Genomic DNA, 17,941 nt, shown 5'->3' on the forward strand with positions numbered 1-17,941 from the left:
CAACCACATCCATTGGATAAAACCAACAAATAAGTAGGTTTCAGTACCAGTAGAGATACAGAATGTTGTCTGCAGTGGGTTCAAATTGAGAAGTGACTTACACAACAAAACAATTAACAACAACAAAAAGTAGTTAGTCCTTCCTCAAAAGACACACTCCCAGGGCCTTTTTGTCCACAGGCCATTCAAGGCAGGGTGAACTAACTAAAGCAAACTAAAGTCAAACAGAACCAAAAGGAGACAGCAGAAAACAGTTCAAAAACCCAGGAATCATTGGTAAACAGAGGATAATTACCAGATCAGCAATTGAGCAAACATTTCTAACACAAGGCAAAAAAAACAACTGTTATTTGTATAAGCATAATTTAAAACCAAAATAAAGCCAAACAGCAACAAGTAGTCTGCACAGCTACCTGTTCTGTCTCCTGCATAGTAAATACACTTCTCCAAGCATGCTCCTCACAAAATGTTGTGTGGCCACACTGCAATGTCCAAAACATGGCCATATTTAAGGAGCACCTGCACAAATGCCATGAAAAATGCCCGCTCTTAAAACATCAAACAATATATTTCTTACCAGAACTCAAACTCGCTGAGGCCTGAATCTGCATTGCACCCTCCCCCCTACGTAGAAGCAGCACCACCCCACACACACCTAACTGCCTTTGTTAGCTCCTCTCCCAGTCACCGAGCAGAAATCAGGAAGCACCGAGAGTTCTTGAACGCACCACGCCAGCCTGTCCCCTCCCTCCATCCACCTGTTGCGCCGCGCGCTCCGCGTGGCCGCACGATGGCGCGCTTCGCAATGGTGGCCGGCGAGGATGAACATAAAGGGTGCTCTGTGGGGGGAACCTGAAGCTGTGCAGGGGCAATTTGTGTGTGTTGCTATGTGCCGCGGTTTGGAGGTCCTGAAACGGAGCGCCACAGTTTGTGTCCGCGCGCCACTCGACGTCGTGCATGGAGCAGGTAAGCTGTCCGACGCTGCGTACGTGTTGAGAAAGGAAGCAGGTTGAGGTCTTCTTGTTGCATGGCATTCTGTCATTAGACACCGGAGCGCCGCCGGGCCAAATGCACGAACGCCACGCACATTCCTTGATGTCTGGAAAGTTAACTGGATGAGGTGAAATCAGTGGTCAGAGCATCGATGTGCCACAGATGTGGATAGGAGGACAATTCAAGTACCACTGAATTACAACTGAATGTAATACAAGGTTAAATACTTGGTAATTATTGAAGGCACGGCACAGACACACACACACACACACGGCACTATATAGTGGACATGTATTGATTTTGCCTGAAACATTTTGATGTCTTCGACTACTTATGCCCACCTCTCTCTCTCTCTCTCTCTGTGTGTGTGTGTGTGTGTGTTTCGGTGTGAATACAGAGGAATGTGTCCTGAGAGAGCTTGAAAGGGAAGTTCAGTTGCATTACTCACATTTACTCAGCGCGTTTCTTCTCTTAATGCTCTGTTAAAGTCGAAATCCACAGTTGCTCCACTTGTGTGTATGTGCTGGGGGGCGGGGAGGGGGAGGGGGGACTCTTCAAGGTCACAGACTTCTGAGACAGACAGATGTTGATGTCCCAGGCGGGAAGGAAGGACATTATCGAGACTGCTTTGAACTTGAACCATTATTTTTTTTTTTTTGTATTCATTATTTCTATAAAAAAAACAAAAAACGGATTTTCTATTCACGGGCATGGTGAAATTTATCAGAACATTTTGCCAACTTAATTCAAAAAGCAGCCTGAAATCCAATCATTCATCCATTCATTTATGTTCTCATTCATTTTTTTATTCCTGCTAAATCCATCATGGTCTGTGAGGAAGCTGCCGATTCATCACGTGTCCAGTTGAGCCCACTTGCTTATCTCCAGACTGACAAAACATTACAGGAATACTTTTGTATTTTAATATGTAATATGCATGTATTTATGTAATTTACCCCGGTTCGCTTGTTTTCACTTCGATTTACATCCATACTTTATGTGTGAGTTTCACAAACGGTAAGTATATTACCTTGGAATCAAGAAATTTTAGATCAGGATGGCAAAGCTTGATTATTTGGACGCATCCTCCAATAGCTGTGCATTTACTTGTATATTTTTCAGAAACAGCTTCATGTATTTAAACGATTCTCTTTATATGCTATGCACCCACCAAGTGAGATCTGTGATTCATTGCTCATTATAGCTATTCATTCTTCTTAATCACTCAGCAAACAGGAAAACTAGATAACGTGCAGGGTGCCGGTTATGAAAAGATTTCTAAACTTAAAAACACATTGAACAAACACCGTGAGTATTTGAAAGCGGATCGCTATTAAGAATCCACTCCTAATATTTAGTGCTCTGAAAGCATTCCTTTAAGCGGTCGGTACTCCTGGGTCAGACCTGTATGCTGAAACCAGAACATGCTTCCATTCAGCAGCAGAGTTTGGGCTGCAGAAGGCAGCGGGGAGTAATGAATAATGAATGATTTTGAAAATGTGGGTGAATGTTAGTTGGCTGAGTGTGGCGGTAATGCACTACTCCAACCAGCTCTTCTCCTCTCCGCTATGGAAATCCTCTCAGCAGTGGTGAGTCTCAGCGCAGCAGAGCCAAAGCAGAGAGAAGAGAAACCCCCACCATCCACTCTTTAGGCTGGATTCACTGCTATTTGACACAGTTATGCCTGAAGAGACTCACGCTTACATCCACATGTATGGCCACAAACACACAAAATGGAAAGAGGAATGAACTCACAACAGTGGCTCTTCTGTTTGATATGATTTTTTTTTTCTTCTCCTCTGGAATCCCCCTCCCAAAAGATATTTTATATATGAGGGTTCAATGGAAGTATTACAGAGCAAGAAAGTAACTTTTATCTCATGACATAGAAGTAGGGGTGCATGAAAATATAGTTTTCCATTATGAACCAACCTCAATAGTCAATCAATCAAATATTAATAAAAAAAAAAACCTCCTTTCATCAAAGTCACTGAGCCATTTTTCACACAGAATTCCAAACATTTGTCCGTTCCAGCCTCTCGAATGGAAGAATTTGCTGCTTTTCTTCGCCTCATGACAGTAAACAAAATATTCTTGGGAGAAATATGGAGTGTTTGTTGGTCAAAACATTATGAAGACATCTCCTTGGGGTCTTGAAAACTGTTATGGTTTTTGTTCATTATTTTCTTGACATTTGATAGACTAAGTAATACAGAATGGTATGAGATGAATGAAAATAACCAGTGGTCACAGCCTGAGTATGACAATAAATGTCCCTCTACATTTACCCAGACCCGAGTTAATATTGTCATATCGCTTGTTTTGTCCATAAAACAGTTGAAAATCCCCAAAACAAAACAAAGAGATAAGCTGGTAGCAGAATATGGTTGATTGAAAGAGGTTTTTTTTTTTTTTAAAGGATACACCTACAGAGAGAAGATATCATTCTGTGTGTTTATGAACGTTTTGACTCCTATTCCGAACAAATCTGCTCTCCCTGCTTCAGGCGGTGTGACTTCCATACGAGTCGCGTTAAGTTGTGGTCTGGTTCTGCTTTCTCTTATCAAGTTCACGGTGACCGCTCTCAAGAGGGAAGGAGAGATATTCACTCCCATGTTCAGTCTCGGTTTTCTCTCCATGTCTCTCCACATTTCTTACTTTGTCTCTCTTTTATTCTTTGTCGTTCAGTGTGTTTTACAGTAGCTGTTTTCCACAGCTCCTGTCATACTGTAATTTCCCATCGCTGCTCCACAGCTGCATAACTGCAGGGAATAAATAATGGAACATTTTCCCTCTCTCCCACACAAGCACACAAACACAAACACACACACACACACACACACACACACACACACACACACACACACACACACACACACACACACACACACACACACACACACACACACACACACACACACACACACACACAAACATATAATACAATACTCCGACAGTATGTTCCTGTGCTGAACCTCGGGGGTCTATCTTTCAAGTCTTAACTCAGTTCTCTGCGGCAGTGTGGACCTATTTCCAAAGACGTCTTCAGGGAGTCACTTCTTTGTGACTTATTCATCTTACTTATTCATGAAATTCAAGGCATCCATTACATAACCGATTGGCCCAGTTATAAAATAACTACCGACCTAACCAGACTTTAATCATACCATTAATATGGAAGGGGTTTTTTCTTCTCCGGATATGACAAGAAGATATTTGAAAACAAAAATATAAAGTAAAATTGTTTTTTTTATTTTTACTATTTGAAGTGTGAAAAGTCTTGTCAAACTACAAATACACATTTTGGGGACATATAGGATGTTGAACACGTCTGATTCGCTCCATTAAAGCACCTGATAATGAATCGGCTGATTCACTCCATGTTTATCTTTTGTTGTGGATGTTTGTGTAACTTCGAGTCATTGTTGGCTGGTCGGTCCGCAGTCCAGACTTGTAGTATTTGTTGTTTATGTGTACGTTAAAAAGTAATGCATGTGTTTTCATTCAGTGTCCAGAAGTAAAATGACGAATCTTCAAGCGACACATTAAAAGAAGCTCACATTTTTTAAAGTACGTCCGATTTCCCAGGATATGCTTTCGCGACACTTTTCAACAAACACGCTAAATATTTGACTTGGCACACTCGAACATGTAGTGCTGCATCCTCGTGATTGTCATACAAAGCTAACTATTCACTCTGCGGAAGCAGTGTTAACAACCCACAGTTACCCAGACAGAAGAGATGGTACAGAGTCCTAAAGCTCAAATCAGAAGAAGTCCAGCAGGTGTGTTTTAAGAATGCTTTCCTGAGTGTATAAGACATATATTTGTCTTAATATGACGTGAGGAACTTTCCAACGGAGTTTAAGGCTCTTCCTCTCCTTCCACCCGTCACCCCACTCACAAACCTACTTGATAAATATTTGCATAAATGAGGACTAAAGAAAGAAAGCCAGAAATACATTGGGAGAACTTTTATTGTTCCACATCTGACTTCTCAATTCACACTCAGTCGGAAGCAGTGATGTAGAGAAAACTGAGGAATGCAGTTTTTTTTGTCCTACTGTAGCTCTTCTGTCTTTGCCTTTCACCCAGCTCCTTTCAAAAGTGTGTGTGTGTGTGTGTGTGTGTGTGTGTGTGTGTGTGTGTGTGTGTGTGTGTGTGTGTGTGTGTGTGTGTGTGTGTGTGTGTGTGTGTGTGTGTGTGTGTGTGTGTGTGTGTGTGTGTGTGTGTGTGTGATGTCTTGCAGGCTGAGCAGGTGCACATTACACAGAACGATAGGGCCGGCTGAGCAGAGAGAGAGAGAGAGGCGGGGTGTGTGTGTGTGGGGTGTGTGTGTGTGTGTGTGGGTGTGGGTGTGGGTCTGTGTGTGTGTGTGGGGGGGGTCTCCATAGGTCATACAAAAGAGTCAGTGTTTTCTCTCCCCTCTCTGGTGGTGAGCTGAGTAAGACAGTAGTGGCAGCGGTGGAGGCAAGAAAGAGAGAGGCCCTTTGGTCGAATTGTCCACACATAGCCTGTAAACCCCCCTCCCTCCTCCCCCGCCAACGCATACCCCCCGTCACCCCCTCACCCTCACCTAGTGGCCCACTCACAGCCCGCCTGCAACATGTGGCCGCCTGCTAGAGCTTCACATTCAACTGGATTTCATTGGATGAATCCATGTCGTCAAAGTATTTGCAGAAGACAGACAGCACATCAGTAGCAGACAAATGACAAACTCAACTCAAATATGTTATTAATAGTAAATAAATACACCGTGTGCATTTGTGTCACTCATGTTGTGGGGACATATATCTGTTTACATAGCCACATTGTGGGGACCTGCCCCCCCTTTCGAGGACAATAAGAACGTCTCTGTGATGTAAAACATTCAGCTTTCGGGTCAGGGTTAGGGTTGAACAAGTCGTGGTTAGTAGTGGTTAGGAAAAGTGTGTAGGAAATCAACGTCCTCTGAAGTGAGGAAAGCACGACGGTGTGTGTGAGTGTTTAAAGGCTGCATTCCTCAGCTCGCTGAGCCGTAGCTGGGTGATTAATAGTAACTAGCTGATTGTTCAAGAACTGAAATTCCTCTGGCCCATTTTTTTCCCCTCTGCTTTTACACACACATGGCGCTCAGGCGGGCTGTGACATAGTGAGAACAGGACAGGATACAGTACATAAACACACCGGTTCACTAGTGAGGAGAGAGGAGATGGCATGTTTATATAATATCCTGTGTGTGTGTGTGTGTGTGTGTGTGTGTGTGTGTGTGTGTGTGTGTGTGTGTGTGTGTGTGTGTGTGTGTGTGTGTGTGTGTGTGTGTGTGTGTGTGTGTGTGTGTGTGTGTGGGGCATTCTGGTGGAATAATGGGAGCTCAGTATGTGACTTGTCTGCAGTTTAGTCAGGGAATTCGGGGCACTGAAACATTATCCATCTCCAGCTTTCTATCGCTCTGCTTCTCAGTCTGTCTCACTTTCTGTTTCATGCTGAACGTATCCGACTCGTTTCTCCCCTCTGCATGAATGTGTTCTCTGCATCTCCTTCCAATGCCTCCTTTCCTCAGCCTTCCAATAAGTAAAGTTGAAGCAACACCTCTCTCAAATGATGAATATTGTAGCCCTCATATGTGTAGGATTCGTCAGCACAACGGTATCAGGCTGCATCAGTCTTGGCCTGGGCAGGTGTACCCAATAAACTCATAATTAAAGTTATATATCCTGTCACAAAGTTAAATATGCAGATTCACAATGAATATTCAAACAGTGTCCTTAACAATGTGCACATACTGTATGCAGGGTTTTTACTGTTCCTCCAACCATGCAGAGACAGAGCTCAGATTTTTGCACTTCACAACGAGGATAATAGGTGTGTGTCTGTGCGTGTCAGATAAATCTCTGTGCCTTGTGTTTGTGTCTGTTTTGTTGTTTTGGACCCAAAGCCCTGGTTTGGACCAGTAAGAATTCCTGATGTGGTCTCCTAGCAATGGTCGGGTTTCCATGGCCGTCACCGGCTTGGCAGGAGAGATAACGGTCTCCCAAGTGCTCTGCTTTGTGCTTTCCTTTGGTCTGGCTTGGGCTCTCTCCAACGTGGCTTTCAGAGAAATGGCGTGAGGGCAAGATGACGTGTGATTGTAGTGGGAAGTGGGTTGCGGGAAGCAGACAATGGTGCTAATCCTCTGACAGGAGGCAGAGTTCAGTTCTGACGAGGGATGCACAATATTGGGATTTTTTTTTTGTGCCGATTTAGCATGAGCACCTGTGGGCCCAGTCATGTCTGCTTCAGTCTCTCTATTACAGGGGAAAGATATCATTAAACCTGCTATTCTTCCTCCCCTCCCTCTGTGCGTACGTACGTGCATGTGTGTGTGTGTGTGTGTGTGTGTGTGTGTGTGTGTGTGTGTGTGTGTGTGTGTGTGTGTGTGTGTGTGTGTGTGTAATCTTCAACCCTTCCAGTGCTCCTCGCAGTGTTAATGTTTTAATGTGTAATTGAGGCTGACAAGAGCAGCGATAATGGCAAGTAAATGGTTAACATTGTACTTTTGAATTCCCACAACTTAAACGGCATACGTAACACATCATAGTGAAGGGCTGTGTGTTCTCATTGAACCTTTAGATTTATTTATTTTGTGTTACTTATAGTCACATTATGAATACTATTCATAATGTATAATGTATAAGTAATACAAATGCATAGTCATATATATATGTGTGCATTTTAAAAAGTATATATCATTTTGTTGATTGAAATGTCACACATAACCAAGCAGTCCTTTAGATCACAGCATCACATACAACTTGCACTCATTAAAAGAGGACAGAATGAGAGGAAACTGGAGGAGGGAAGCTTGAGCAGATATTTTCAAGCTACTTCAAGCACCAGTTAGGCAGTTTGCTTATTTTAACTTAAAGGTTAGCTTATCTTAATTTAAAGGTTAGCTTAGTTTAATTTAAAGGCCAGAGGCAGGGAGAGACACCTGAAACGATCTTCTTTTTAAAGGTTATAAAATTCACCTGAAGCTCACTGACTTGTCATATCGCATTTGTTTAATGAGTACAAAAACTAAAAAGTGACAAGAGCGAGTTGTCGTTTCACACGAGGTTGTGCCTGACTATTTTCTTGCCAGGACCAATGACACACTGAAGTCTCCACTGTTCGCATGGCAACATCACGGTGACAAACAAGATTTACCGGACCAGATTTTGTAAACTTTAGGAATTTTAGCCGTTTCCCCCTGTGTCCAGGGTGTATGCTAAATTAAGCTAAACTATCCTAACCATCTGCTGGTAGTAGTGTTAACAAACAGATCAATAGACAATTAATTTAATACTGACTGTCATCCACCTCTGTGACCAAAAATCCCAAAAGTCACTAATTAGTGTACTTATTTGATCAGAATTGATTTCTCAGTCTTCGCTGCTCACTGTATTTCTTGGCAGAATATCATTTTGTGTCCAAAATGAATATCCAGCATTCTGTTCTCTGTAGCTGATTTAATCTTCTTCTCCAATCTTTCAGGACTCTGCTGTGGAAAGACTGCCTTCTGCAGAATATGCCTTGTATCCACGGTAACACGCCTCAGGTAGACCCAGAGAAACATTGGGTCAAACTGGTCCAGCCTTGCCCAATCTACCTGAACCTGGACTGCACTGAAGAGGATTTTAACACAAATTTTACAATAAATGATTCCAAATATGATGCTTATATTTCTCCATGTATTCAAAGTACCAGCTGGAGTGTGCTCCTCGGCCCCAGAAGGCCTAAAACAGTGCCTGAAATGTTTCATCTTGTGTAACTTGATGGCGATGTGAAGGATTTTTCTGTGTGGTTTTGGGATTACAATGCAAAGGACCGTGTATACTATTTAAATGCCTTCCTAAAACCAAGAAGTTGTTCTCTGTAATTCAAGATTTTCCTGGATCATTATGTCGGAGATTTACTCCTTTGCAATCAGGGGGTCTTAAAGACCCAGATTGATCTGAAAGGAGTCCTGAACTCGGGCCAGGATCAGAGTCAGGATGCATCAGCTGTTCAGCCAGGTGCTGGGCCAGAGGGATCTGTCCAGGGCGGGAGATCTGTTCTCTCTGGACGACTCAGAGATTGAAGACTGTCTGTCTCAAGCTCTGGACCAGATCAAGGCCATCTCCTGCTCACCGGTCAGTAGGAATGTTAAGATTGGCACAGCCAACACACATAGGAGATAATATCCAGAAAGTCACAATACAAATGCTACCTTAATTAATTATGTATGCATAATTAATGTATTTCGTCCTTAATTTATCATTGTGTACTTAATTTTGCATTCTGATGGTGTCTGCTGGCTGACAGGACTATTTGACCAACGACAATGACCAGGCTGTGGTGGAGATTTGCATAACACGCATCACCACAGCCATCAGGGAGACCGGCTCCATCGAGCGGCACAGCACAGCGCTGGTGGGACTGTGGGAGTCATGTCTGGAACATAACCTCACCCCGCAAGGTGAAAACACAGAGGACACGCCGCACGCCAAGATAGCCTCTGACATCACCAGCTGTATCCTGCAGGTACACACACTGACCGGTGTTTTGTCGTGGCGTATTGGTTTTCCTGAGCACATACTTTTGCACATACCTGTCAGCACTCAATGTCTGCTCATGGTATTTTCAACATCATGTATTTTGCTATCGTGCAACAATGAAATTAGGATTGTCCAGATTGGAAAAAGGTCTCATTGGCACAAGTTTGATTAATACTATAGCCAGTGTGATATGCAAGAGATTCTTAATCTTATCGTGCAAAATAACACCAGACTCTATATCAATCTAAAAATAGCCACAGATTCATATTAGTGCACATCATGCAGAGCAAGGCTACAAGCAATCATGGCACAGTCCTTGATGTAATCTGTGTAATTGACTAGGGGAGAGAGGGTGAGGGGGGGTACTGTCAATACCAATAAAATATCTGACAAACGATGACACTGACAGCAGTTACGTGCCAGAGGGGTAAGCATCTCCAGGGGGAGACGATGAAACAGATGTAACGTTTGTAACAACATGACACTGGTGGCTGCAGCAGCTCAGTATGTGTGGAGAAAATATTCAAATCTTTTACCAAAGTAAAATTAACAACATTGAAATTAAAGGTACCCAGTTCAACGTGAAGGTCCTGCATTGGAAAACTATCCAAAACAAATTGGCGCCACTTTTAACTGTTTTATATACTGTTAGCTAAATTAATGTGCACATAAGTTGCATGGTTTTCTTCTCTGAATCTCCGACGCAATGATTGGGGAAATGTTGTTATTATTGTATATTAGATTACAATTTTTTACTTCTTTTGTTTCCATTAATCATCTTGTGAGCCCTCAAATTTATCTTGCGGCCACTTCGAGGGTCCTGAACCCATTTCAGAAAAACCTAAACAAGCACTTTTAACAGAACATGCAGATGCCCTTTGCTTTTTTTGGTTTGGTATCTTCTCTTAATACTGCAGATAATGGGTCAATCGTGTGCTACAATTGTTTCAAAGTCATCAACAGAAAACACCTTTGTGGGTATTCTAAGGATGGGAAAAAGAGATGAAGGAAGGCAACGTATTGAGTAGTGAGAAAAATCGCATGATACAAGCAGTACAGTAAACAAACAGATGAAAGAAACATTATATCCAGGGGGAAATCTTTGCTTGAAGAGCAAAAATACATTATGTAATCAATGCTGAAGGGGTTTGAAAATATAAATTTTAATCTTGCCTTCTTTCCCCATCAGACCTCCACAGCTAAAAGGCTTAAAAGCCGAGGGACTCTCTCCTCCACCTTCTCTCTCCTGATTTCCTTGGGAATGGGAATGTGCTTAATGCCACCGTAATGAGGCTGATTCTTCAGGAAAGGCACATATACAGTCTCTCTCTCACACACACACACACACACACACACACACACACACACACACACACACACACACACACACACACACACACACACACACACACACACACACACACACACACACACACACACACACACACAGAGAGGTGAGACTAAAACTTCTGACAGCTTTGACTGCAGCTTGTGGCTCAGATGTCCTAACTTACTAGTTGTCAGCGGAGCACTTCTTTCTCTTTCTCTGTCTCCCTAAATCTGTTTTACTCTCTATTTCTATGTTCTCTCTCCTTCTTTCCTACCTTCTCCGACTACCTTCCTCTCCGTTCCTTCCTATCCTCTCGTTGCCTCCCTGTCATTTTGAATCTACAGATGCACTGACACTTGTCTTACTCTTCCCCTGCAGGTCCCACAGAGACTTATTCTACGTGGAGGGGTTTTCATTAGCTCCCTGCTAGTGCACAACAGACACACACACACACACACACACACACACACACACACACACACACACACACGGACACAAATTTCTGGTTTGTGATGGCTTCTTGAAGGTTTTTTACACGGACTCCTTGATCTGTGCTGAGCCTGACATTAAAGTGACTCTGCCGAATAAGATGAGAGAGAGAGAGAGAGAGTTGGTTTGATGAATAAATCTGGACATCCATGCATGAGGAACCTGCTAGGGGGCAGAAATCTTATGGAGGACTGACTTACACTTAATACCCACTGCCTACAGCTGTTAGCGTGGACCATCTTAACATTTTGTGTTTACCTCATCCCCCACAGGTACACACTGAACTCGGTCTGTACCCTAAAATAGCTCATAGCTCCAGTAACAATCTAGTTTGTGATGATTCTTGTATTCAGATTCATTTTTATGCCTTTGGTAAAATACATTTAATTTAATGTAGACTGATAGACAGTCTATTTAATAGGTTATATTGTTTGGAGGAATAATGTCTATTTTCTTTTGAATGTAGTATCTGTGCTGCCATCATGTGGCAGAATAAAGACACGACAGGGACAGAGACTATGCTCTAAGCCATTGTCTGTAAATACCCAATTAAAAGGCATTATGGGTATTCTGAAGTAGAAGCAGATGTGGTAAAAGTGGGTAAACAAGTATACAATGTAACATCAAAGTTGTGTTGTGAACTTCACTTATATAAAGTCTGTCCTGTGGAGGGTGCTAGAGCATTTCAAATCCCAGACCTCCCTCTCTCTTCTATGTACAGACGTCTGCATGTGGCTGTATGTTTCAATATGATACTTTCCCTTCTCTCCATATCTGCATCACATGGTATATGCCAGCATTGTAAACCTGTTTTAGGGCCTGTTTTAATCTCTTTGGCACTCACGGTATTGCCTGAGGAAAGCCCGGCTTACTGTTAAGGGTGGTCATAATGTGTAATCTGTATACATCAGCAACTATAAAGAACAAGCACCTGTTCTTGGTATTTACCTTTGTAGATAATAATAAGTAAAAGCCAGAACTGTAAAGTCAGTGCTGCTTTGCTGCACCTTTTTTTTTTTTTTTCATAAAACAAACCCAAGATTAGAGAGAGTTTTCCCACTTCTATCAGTGCCACTTTGTGAATGCAGACACTGTGTCCTATTTTTCTATGGTGTCAGCCTCCATTATCCTCATTTCATAAATTACAATATGTCCGTGCATGAATACCCCAGTATCTGAACACAGACAGAGAATTATAATATTTTTGTATTGAGCTTGTCCTTTAAATCCATCAATCAATCCAGAAATAAGACTTTATGGCCCTGACCCTAACCCTCTCACTTTCCCTCCCCATTCAAGCAATAAATGCATTTATTTAAATGTGTTCAAAGCAATAAATGAGTGAATGAATCTCTATGAATAAAGGGCTCCATAAAAACCGCAACTGAGGAACTCAGGAAACGGCCGTCCTTGACCACACAGATCTGTAATGAGGAAACACCACAGGCAGGATACAAATTTGAAATTAAATAGAATACTAATGTAGGGCAAAAGATATACCAATAAATAAAATCAACTTAAATAAATAGATAATGAAATAAATCAAATTCAATGAAAGGCCAGATTAAAAAGGAAGGTTTTGAGTTTGGTGTTAAAGATATCAACACTTTCTGCTGCCCTCAGGTCTTCAGGGAGTCCGTTCCAGAGACATGGTTCACAGTAATTAAAAGATGCCCCTGTTGCCTTTCACTGAATATACGATGCCTGGTCTCTCCTCAACCTCCTCTCTTCTTGTGTCTCCTCAGAACTACAGCTGTCCTTCGGTTATGGTGCTGGCTGTCCCGGTAGCGGTGCGTTTCCTGCAGAGAGGGAACAGGGAGCTGAGCAGGAACATGTCCAGTTATCTCTCCCTGGCTGCTATAGCCAAGGCTGACCTGTTGGCTGAACACACAGAGGCCATAACACTCAGTGTGCTGGGAGGTAGGACACACATACACATACTCACACACAAAAATAGGATCTCCTCTCTTCTGAGTTTCCACTGCCTCAGAAAGACATATTCTTTCACAATATGCGGGCGAGGGGAGGATATGTGCTTTTTAAAACTAAGAGGAAACGTGACGCAGAAAGTGATTTGTAGAAAAACTTTGCTTAAGAATAAACTTTGAATGGAGTTTTAGTTTTTATTTAGTTGTTGATTGTTGACGTGGGTTTGGCTCGTAGAAGTAGCGCTCGTGCGCTCTTACTATGAGGCATGTTAGCAGACCTGAAACAATGGGATCAAGTATTTTACTGGAGTGGAAAAAGGAATTACTGTTGTAATCAGCAGTTGTGGAAAACCATTGAGGATAATAATGATGGCAAATAGCAGCTGTTACTAATCATCGTTTCCCTCATGGAGCTTTGATGTAAAATGGAAATTAATACACAAGTAGTATTGATTAGGAGAAAAGGACAATTGTTGTTTTGTCTTGTGCAGTTTCTTGTTTTTGTCTGTGTGGAAGCTACATAAGCACTTTTTGAATAGGTTCTGCCATCTTTGCTTGTTGATGTAAAATAGGGTCACCGTTTGCATTGGTTTCAACAGAGTCCTGAAGCAGCTTAATTTAAGTCATATTTACGTTTATTGTGATGTCTAGTGGTTGTAATTATGGAGGGGAGAAAGAAGGAGGTCCGTTGACTTATGAACAGTGACAGTCAACGTAGGGGGGAGGCTGAAGGGTGGGTGCAGGGAGGGGGAGGGGGGTGCTCACCCTGTCTGCATGACATTGTCACTGTTTCCTGTTACGTGATGTAAGAAATCTGATCTGAGCCTGCAGAGTGTCCAGACTAAGATGCATCTGTAGAAATCCGACTGGAATCGCATTTCAAACCACCTTGAAGTGTGGTTTGAATGCGGATTGCAAAAATCACATTTAATCAGGGTTTTTTTTTGCTGTTCAGTCTTATAAATAATCCAAATCCAATTGTTGTCATATTAATGACAACAATTGGATTTGGGCTGGCAGTTTGAACATAGCCCAAGATACTGGGAGGGAAATCAAAGATCACACACAGGCCTTTCCGCCAGAAGACTGCTGTTCGTGTAGAGTGTGAAAACAAAATGTTGATTTACTTTAACTCAAATTATGTACGTACACATAACTTAACTAACACAGTTATTTTAATCCAAACTTAAGATCTTTTCCTCAACCTAACCAAACTACAACTGTTTCATGCTACTGTCCATCGCTCATACGTATACGTCATTATATGAGCTATTATGTCGTTCAGGCTTGACGACAGTTGAATTTGCAATAGTGCTGTTCACACCTGTTCCATCTCATCCAGTTTGGAGAGATGTCCGAGATCATAAACTGATCAAACTTTTCTGCTTTTCTCACATATATCAACTCACACGGACACAGTTAACACACCATGTGTGCATTTTTCCCCACAAAGGATCACATTGTAGACTATTAAAGAAAAACAAATATTTCCTCCAACAATCACATAATACCAAAGTAGCTACAGTCTGTGAGGAAGTGCACGTTTCCTCTGAAAGCAAAACTAATGCGATAAAACGGCACTCTGAGCGTTGTCCAGGAGTGTAAGGCGATATTGTCCTCAGGCATTGATTATGATCATTGTTTTCTTCAACTTTCCGTCTTAACAGCTCGGGTCAGAAAAGGTAACTGAGCTGACCTTTGGTCCGTGGGTAAAGAAAGCTGAGCCCTGAAATCTTTTTTTCAACACAGATGCTGTTCAAGCTCACAACTGTAGGTTTAAAGGTGCTTAGTCCACAGCTAGCCCTGCCTGATGGGTGCCTGTTTACCCCTCAGGCCTACACACACGCACACGCACACACACACACACACACACACACACACACACACACACACACACACACACACACACACACACACACACACACACACACACACACACACACACACACAGTCCATAAGCCAGGGCCTCTGAGTTCAGTTAATAAAAAGCCGTTTCTGCAGAAACAATTCAGTTCCACATTGTGTGGGCTTGATTTTGTGTGGCCCAGGGTGCATTTGCATGTGTAGGTGTGTTTTTCTATATGAATCAAACTCCACTTTAGGGAACTACTGAACTAACACCTCTCTCTCTCTCTCTCTCACACACACACACACACACACACACACACACACACACACACACACACACACACACACACACACACACACACACACACACACACACAGTCAATGGGGCTAATCACCACACACAGCACCAGCTGTGCTCGGTGTTCCCACCGAGCACATTTTCTGCCAGCAGCTCTGCACATGAAACAGCTTAGCTCTCTACTGTCTGGTTCATTTTACAACTGAAATGTTGCCAGATTTTGGGCTTAAAGTGTCAAATTGAAGGAGGACACTTGGCACTTTGATTCATGAAACTGTGGGTGAAAATAGAAAACCAATAGAAAAACAGAAAACCTGGTGTTTAGAGAAGCTAATGAAGACATCCCACTTGGTTGTATAACTGTGTCATTTTAATGTGTTTCATTTCAACATTTACATCTTGTAGGCCCCACTGGTGTATCATGTTCCTGAGTGTTGGCTACTCAAGGGACACATACTTTTGTTTTAAAAATATGGTCCTGAAACTTCTTTCCAATAGATTTATTAGGCCCCCAAAGTCACCACATAATACTACACTACTGGACACTCGTGTACACCATTACACAGTGGAGCCTGGCCTACTTTGAGAGCTTTGAGAGAAGAAAAGTAAAGAGGAAAGGATACATAAAGTGCAAGAGGAGAAAGAAAAGATTGGGTCCACAGAACGAGCCAGCAAATATACACTGAAGCAGTGCAGTGGCTGTGCTCCAGCTGGACTGGAGTGGATCAACTGGTAATGGATCTTAAATTGGGAGTATGGCACGTACACATGTGTTGAGGATGAAAGTGAACAAGTGTTGCTGGAAGGCTTTATTATAGAGCGTTCAAATTTACGTTTCCTCAGGCAGTTTTTAATGCAGCTTTGGCCGTTTCAAATTTGTATCTCTAATCTCACTGCGGAGCCTCATCTACTGTACTCTGATCATTTCAACCTCCAAGCCTGGAGGTTTGTGAAACACAAGGGTGAAGTGGATGATTGGTTGGTTATGGGAGCCAGCAGGATGGATGACCTGCCCGTGTGTGTGTGTGTGTGTGTGTGTGTGTGTGTGTGTGTGTGTGTGTGTGTGTGTGTGTGTGTGTGTGTGTGTGTGTGTGTGTGTGTGTGTGTGTGTGTGTGTGTGTGTGTGTGTGTGTGTGTTTGTTACTGAATACAAGGTTTTCTTTCTTCTTTGGAAGGCATTGTGTTAGTACGTGACTCTGCTGTATTTTGCACTTTGTCATATATCTATCATGTATCTGTCCTTTCTGTGTAGTGAGCTTTATAAGTGTGTGTGTGTGTGTGTGTGTGTGTGTGTGTGTGTGTGTGTGTGTGTGTGTGTGTGTGTGTGTGTGTGTGTGTGTGTGTGTGTGTGTGTGTGTGTGTGTGTGTGTGTGTGTGTGTGTGTGTGTGTGTGTGTGTGTGTGTGTGTGTGTGTGTGTTTTCTAGCTACAGGAAGCCAACAGCAAAATGTAGTGTGAAGGTTTTACAGCAACAGCCGGACTCAGTCATTATTAGATGTCTCACATACAAACTCACAACATATGGGCTTGCTTTGGCCTCACAGGGATTTAGAGTTGGGCGTTCCTTCAATCTCTAAGTTAAACCAGATCTTAAGGTAAAAGAGAAGTTGGGACTGTGTTATCTATCAAAAGTTATACGTCTTCTTTTTGGCTCGCCTGCTGTAAAACATATGTAGTCACTGTACTCTGGTGCGTAAGGTTGAGAGACGGCAGGGAAAGAAGAGTGATGAGTGTGGGTTGGATGCGAGTGTGTCTAAATGTTGGGGATGTTTTCATTTCCTAACAGGTCACAGTTAAAGTTTTGCACAGAGGTTGGAGCTGCAGGAGAAACCTGCAGGCTCATCATGGGCCCTCAGCAGGATGTGCCACAGTAAACTGTAAGCACATGTGAGCAGCAAACAACATGCAAGCTATTTCTGTGCAGCTGCAGATGTGTTTTCAGTGTCAAACCTGCATTCTGTGGAAAGTTTTTCGGTCAAATGTTATGTTTGTTGCTGGGTGAAGGATTTAGGCACATTAGATGTTGAGAACCAATACGCAATACCATCAGGGAGGTGTTTGATTGGTCCCAAACTCATTTTGTAGAATGAGACGGTGACCCCAAACATACAGTCACAGTAATGACAAACTATCTTTGGAGACAATATAAACAGTCCTGCAACAGATTCTATGATCCGTACAAAAGACATTAAAACAAAGAACTTTGGCAAGTTTTGCAAGATGCGTTGAAAAACTTGCTGCCAAATCAGTGTTGTTATAAAATGCTAAATTCTGGTCACACCGATGCTGATTTTAGTTTATTTTTTCTCGGGTTACTTCTACACAGTACTGTATACTTGTATAAATCTCTAACTTAATTTAGATTGAAGTGCCCATAAACAAGCAAACACTCAAAAGAAGTATTTCCTGATTATGTAAAAGAACAAAAAATGACAGTAAATTCAGAAGCTGATTTGCAGAGGTGATATAGGAGGAAAAGTCTAAACTGTGGATCGATGGATAGTTTTGGGGTTCAGCAG

The 17,941-nt window shown here is 42.3% G+C and overlaps 1 protein-coding gene across 3 annotated transcripts in view; it reads left to right on the forward strand.

Moving 5' to 3' along the window:
- Positions 1–850: 850 nt before the first annotated feature.
- veph1 (ventricular zone expressed PH domain-containing 1) overlaps positions 851–17,941 on the forward strand; it is an 82,290-nt gene continuing 65,199 nt past the window's right edge. For 2 of the 3 annotated variants that reach the window (XM_069703928.1, XM_069704104.1), the window contains exons 1-4: positions 851–966; positions 8,488–9,125; positions 9,298–9,516; positions 13,095–13,269. In XM_069703928.1, the coding sequence (XP_069560029.1) occupies positions 8,988–9,125; positions 9,298–9,516; positions 13,095–13,269 (532 nt within the window). In that variant the 5' untranslated portion in view covers positions 851–966; positions 8,488–8,987. Of the gene's footprint in view, positions 967–1,145; positions 1,224–8,487; positions 9,126–9,297; positions 9,517–13,094; positions 13,270–17,941 lie in introns of those variants that run through there. The other variant, XM_069704014.1, reaches the window with a different exon arrangement.

The sequence above is a fragment of the Brachyistius frenatus genome, unplaced genomic scaffold (assembly GCF_029030835.1).
Source record: "Brachyistius frenatus isolate BFR_SWC_R1_liver_20210118 unplaced genomic scaffold, ASM2903083v1 Contig_1, whole genome shotgun sequence".
In the NCBI taxonomy this organism is placed as follows: Eukaryota; Metazoa; Chordata; class Actinopteri; family Embiotocidae; genus Brachyistius; species Brachyistius frenatus.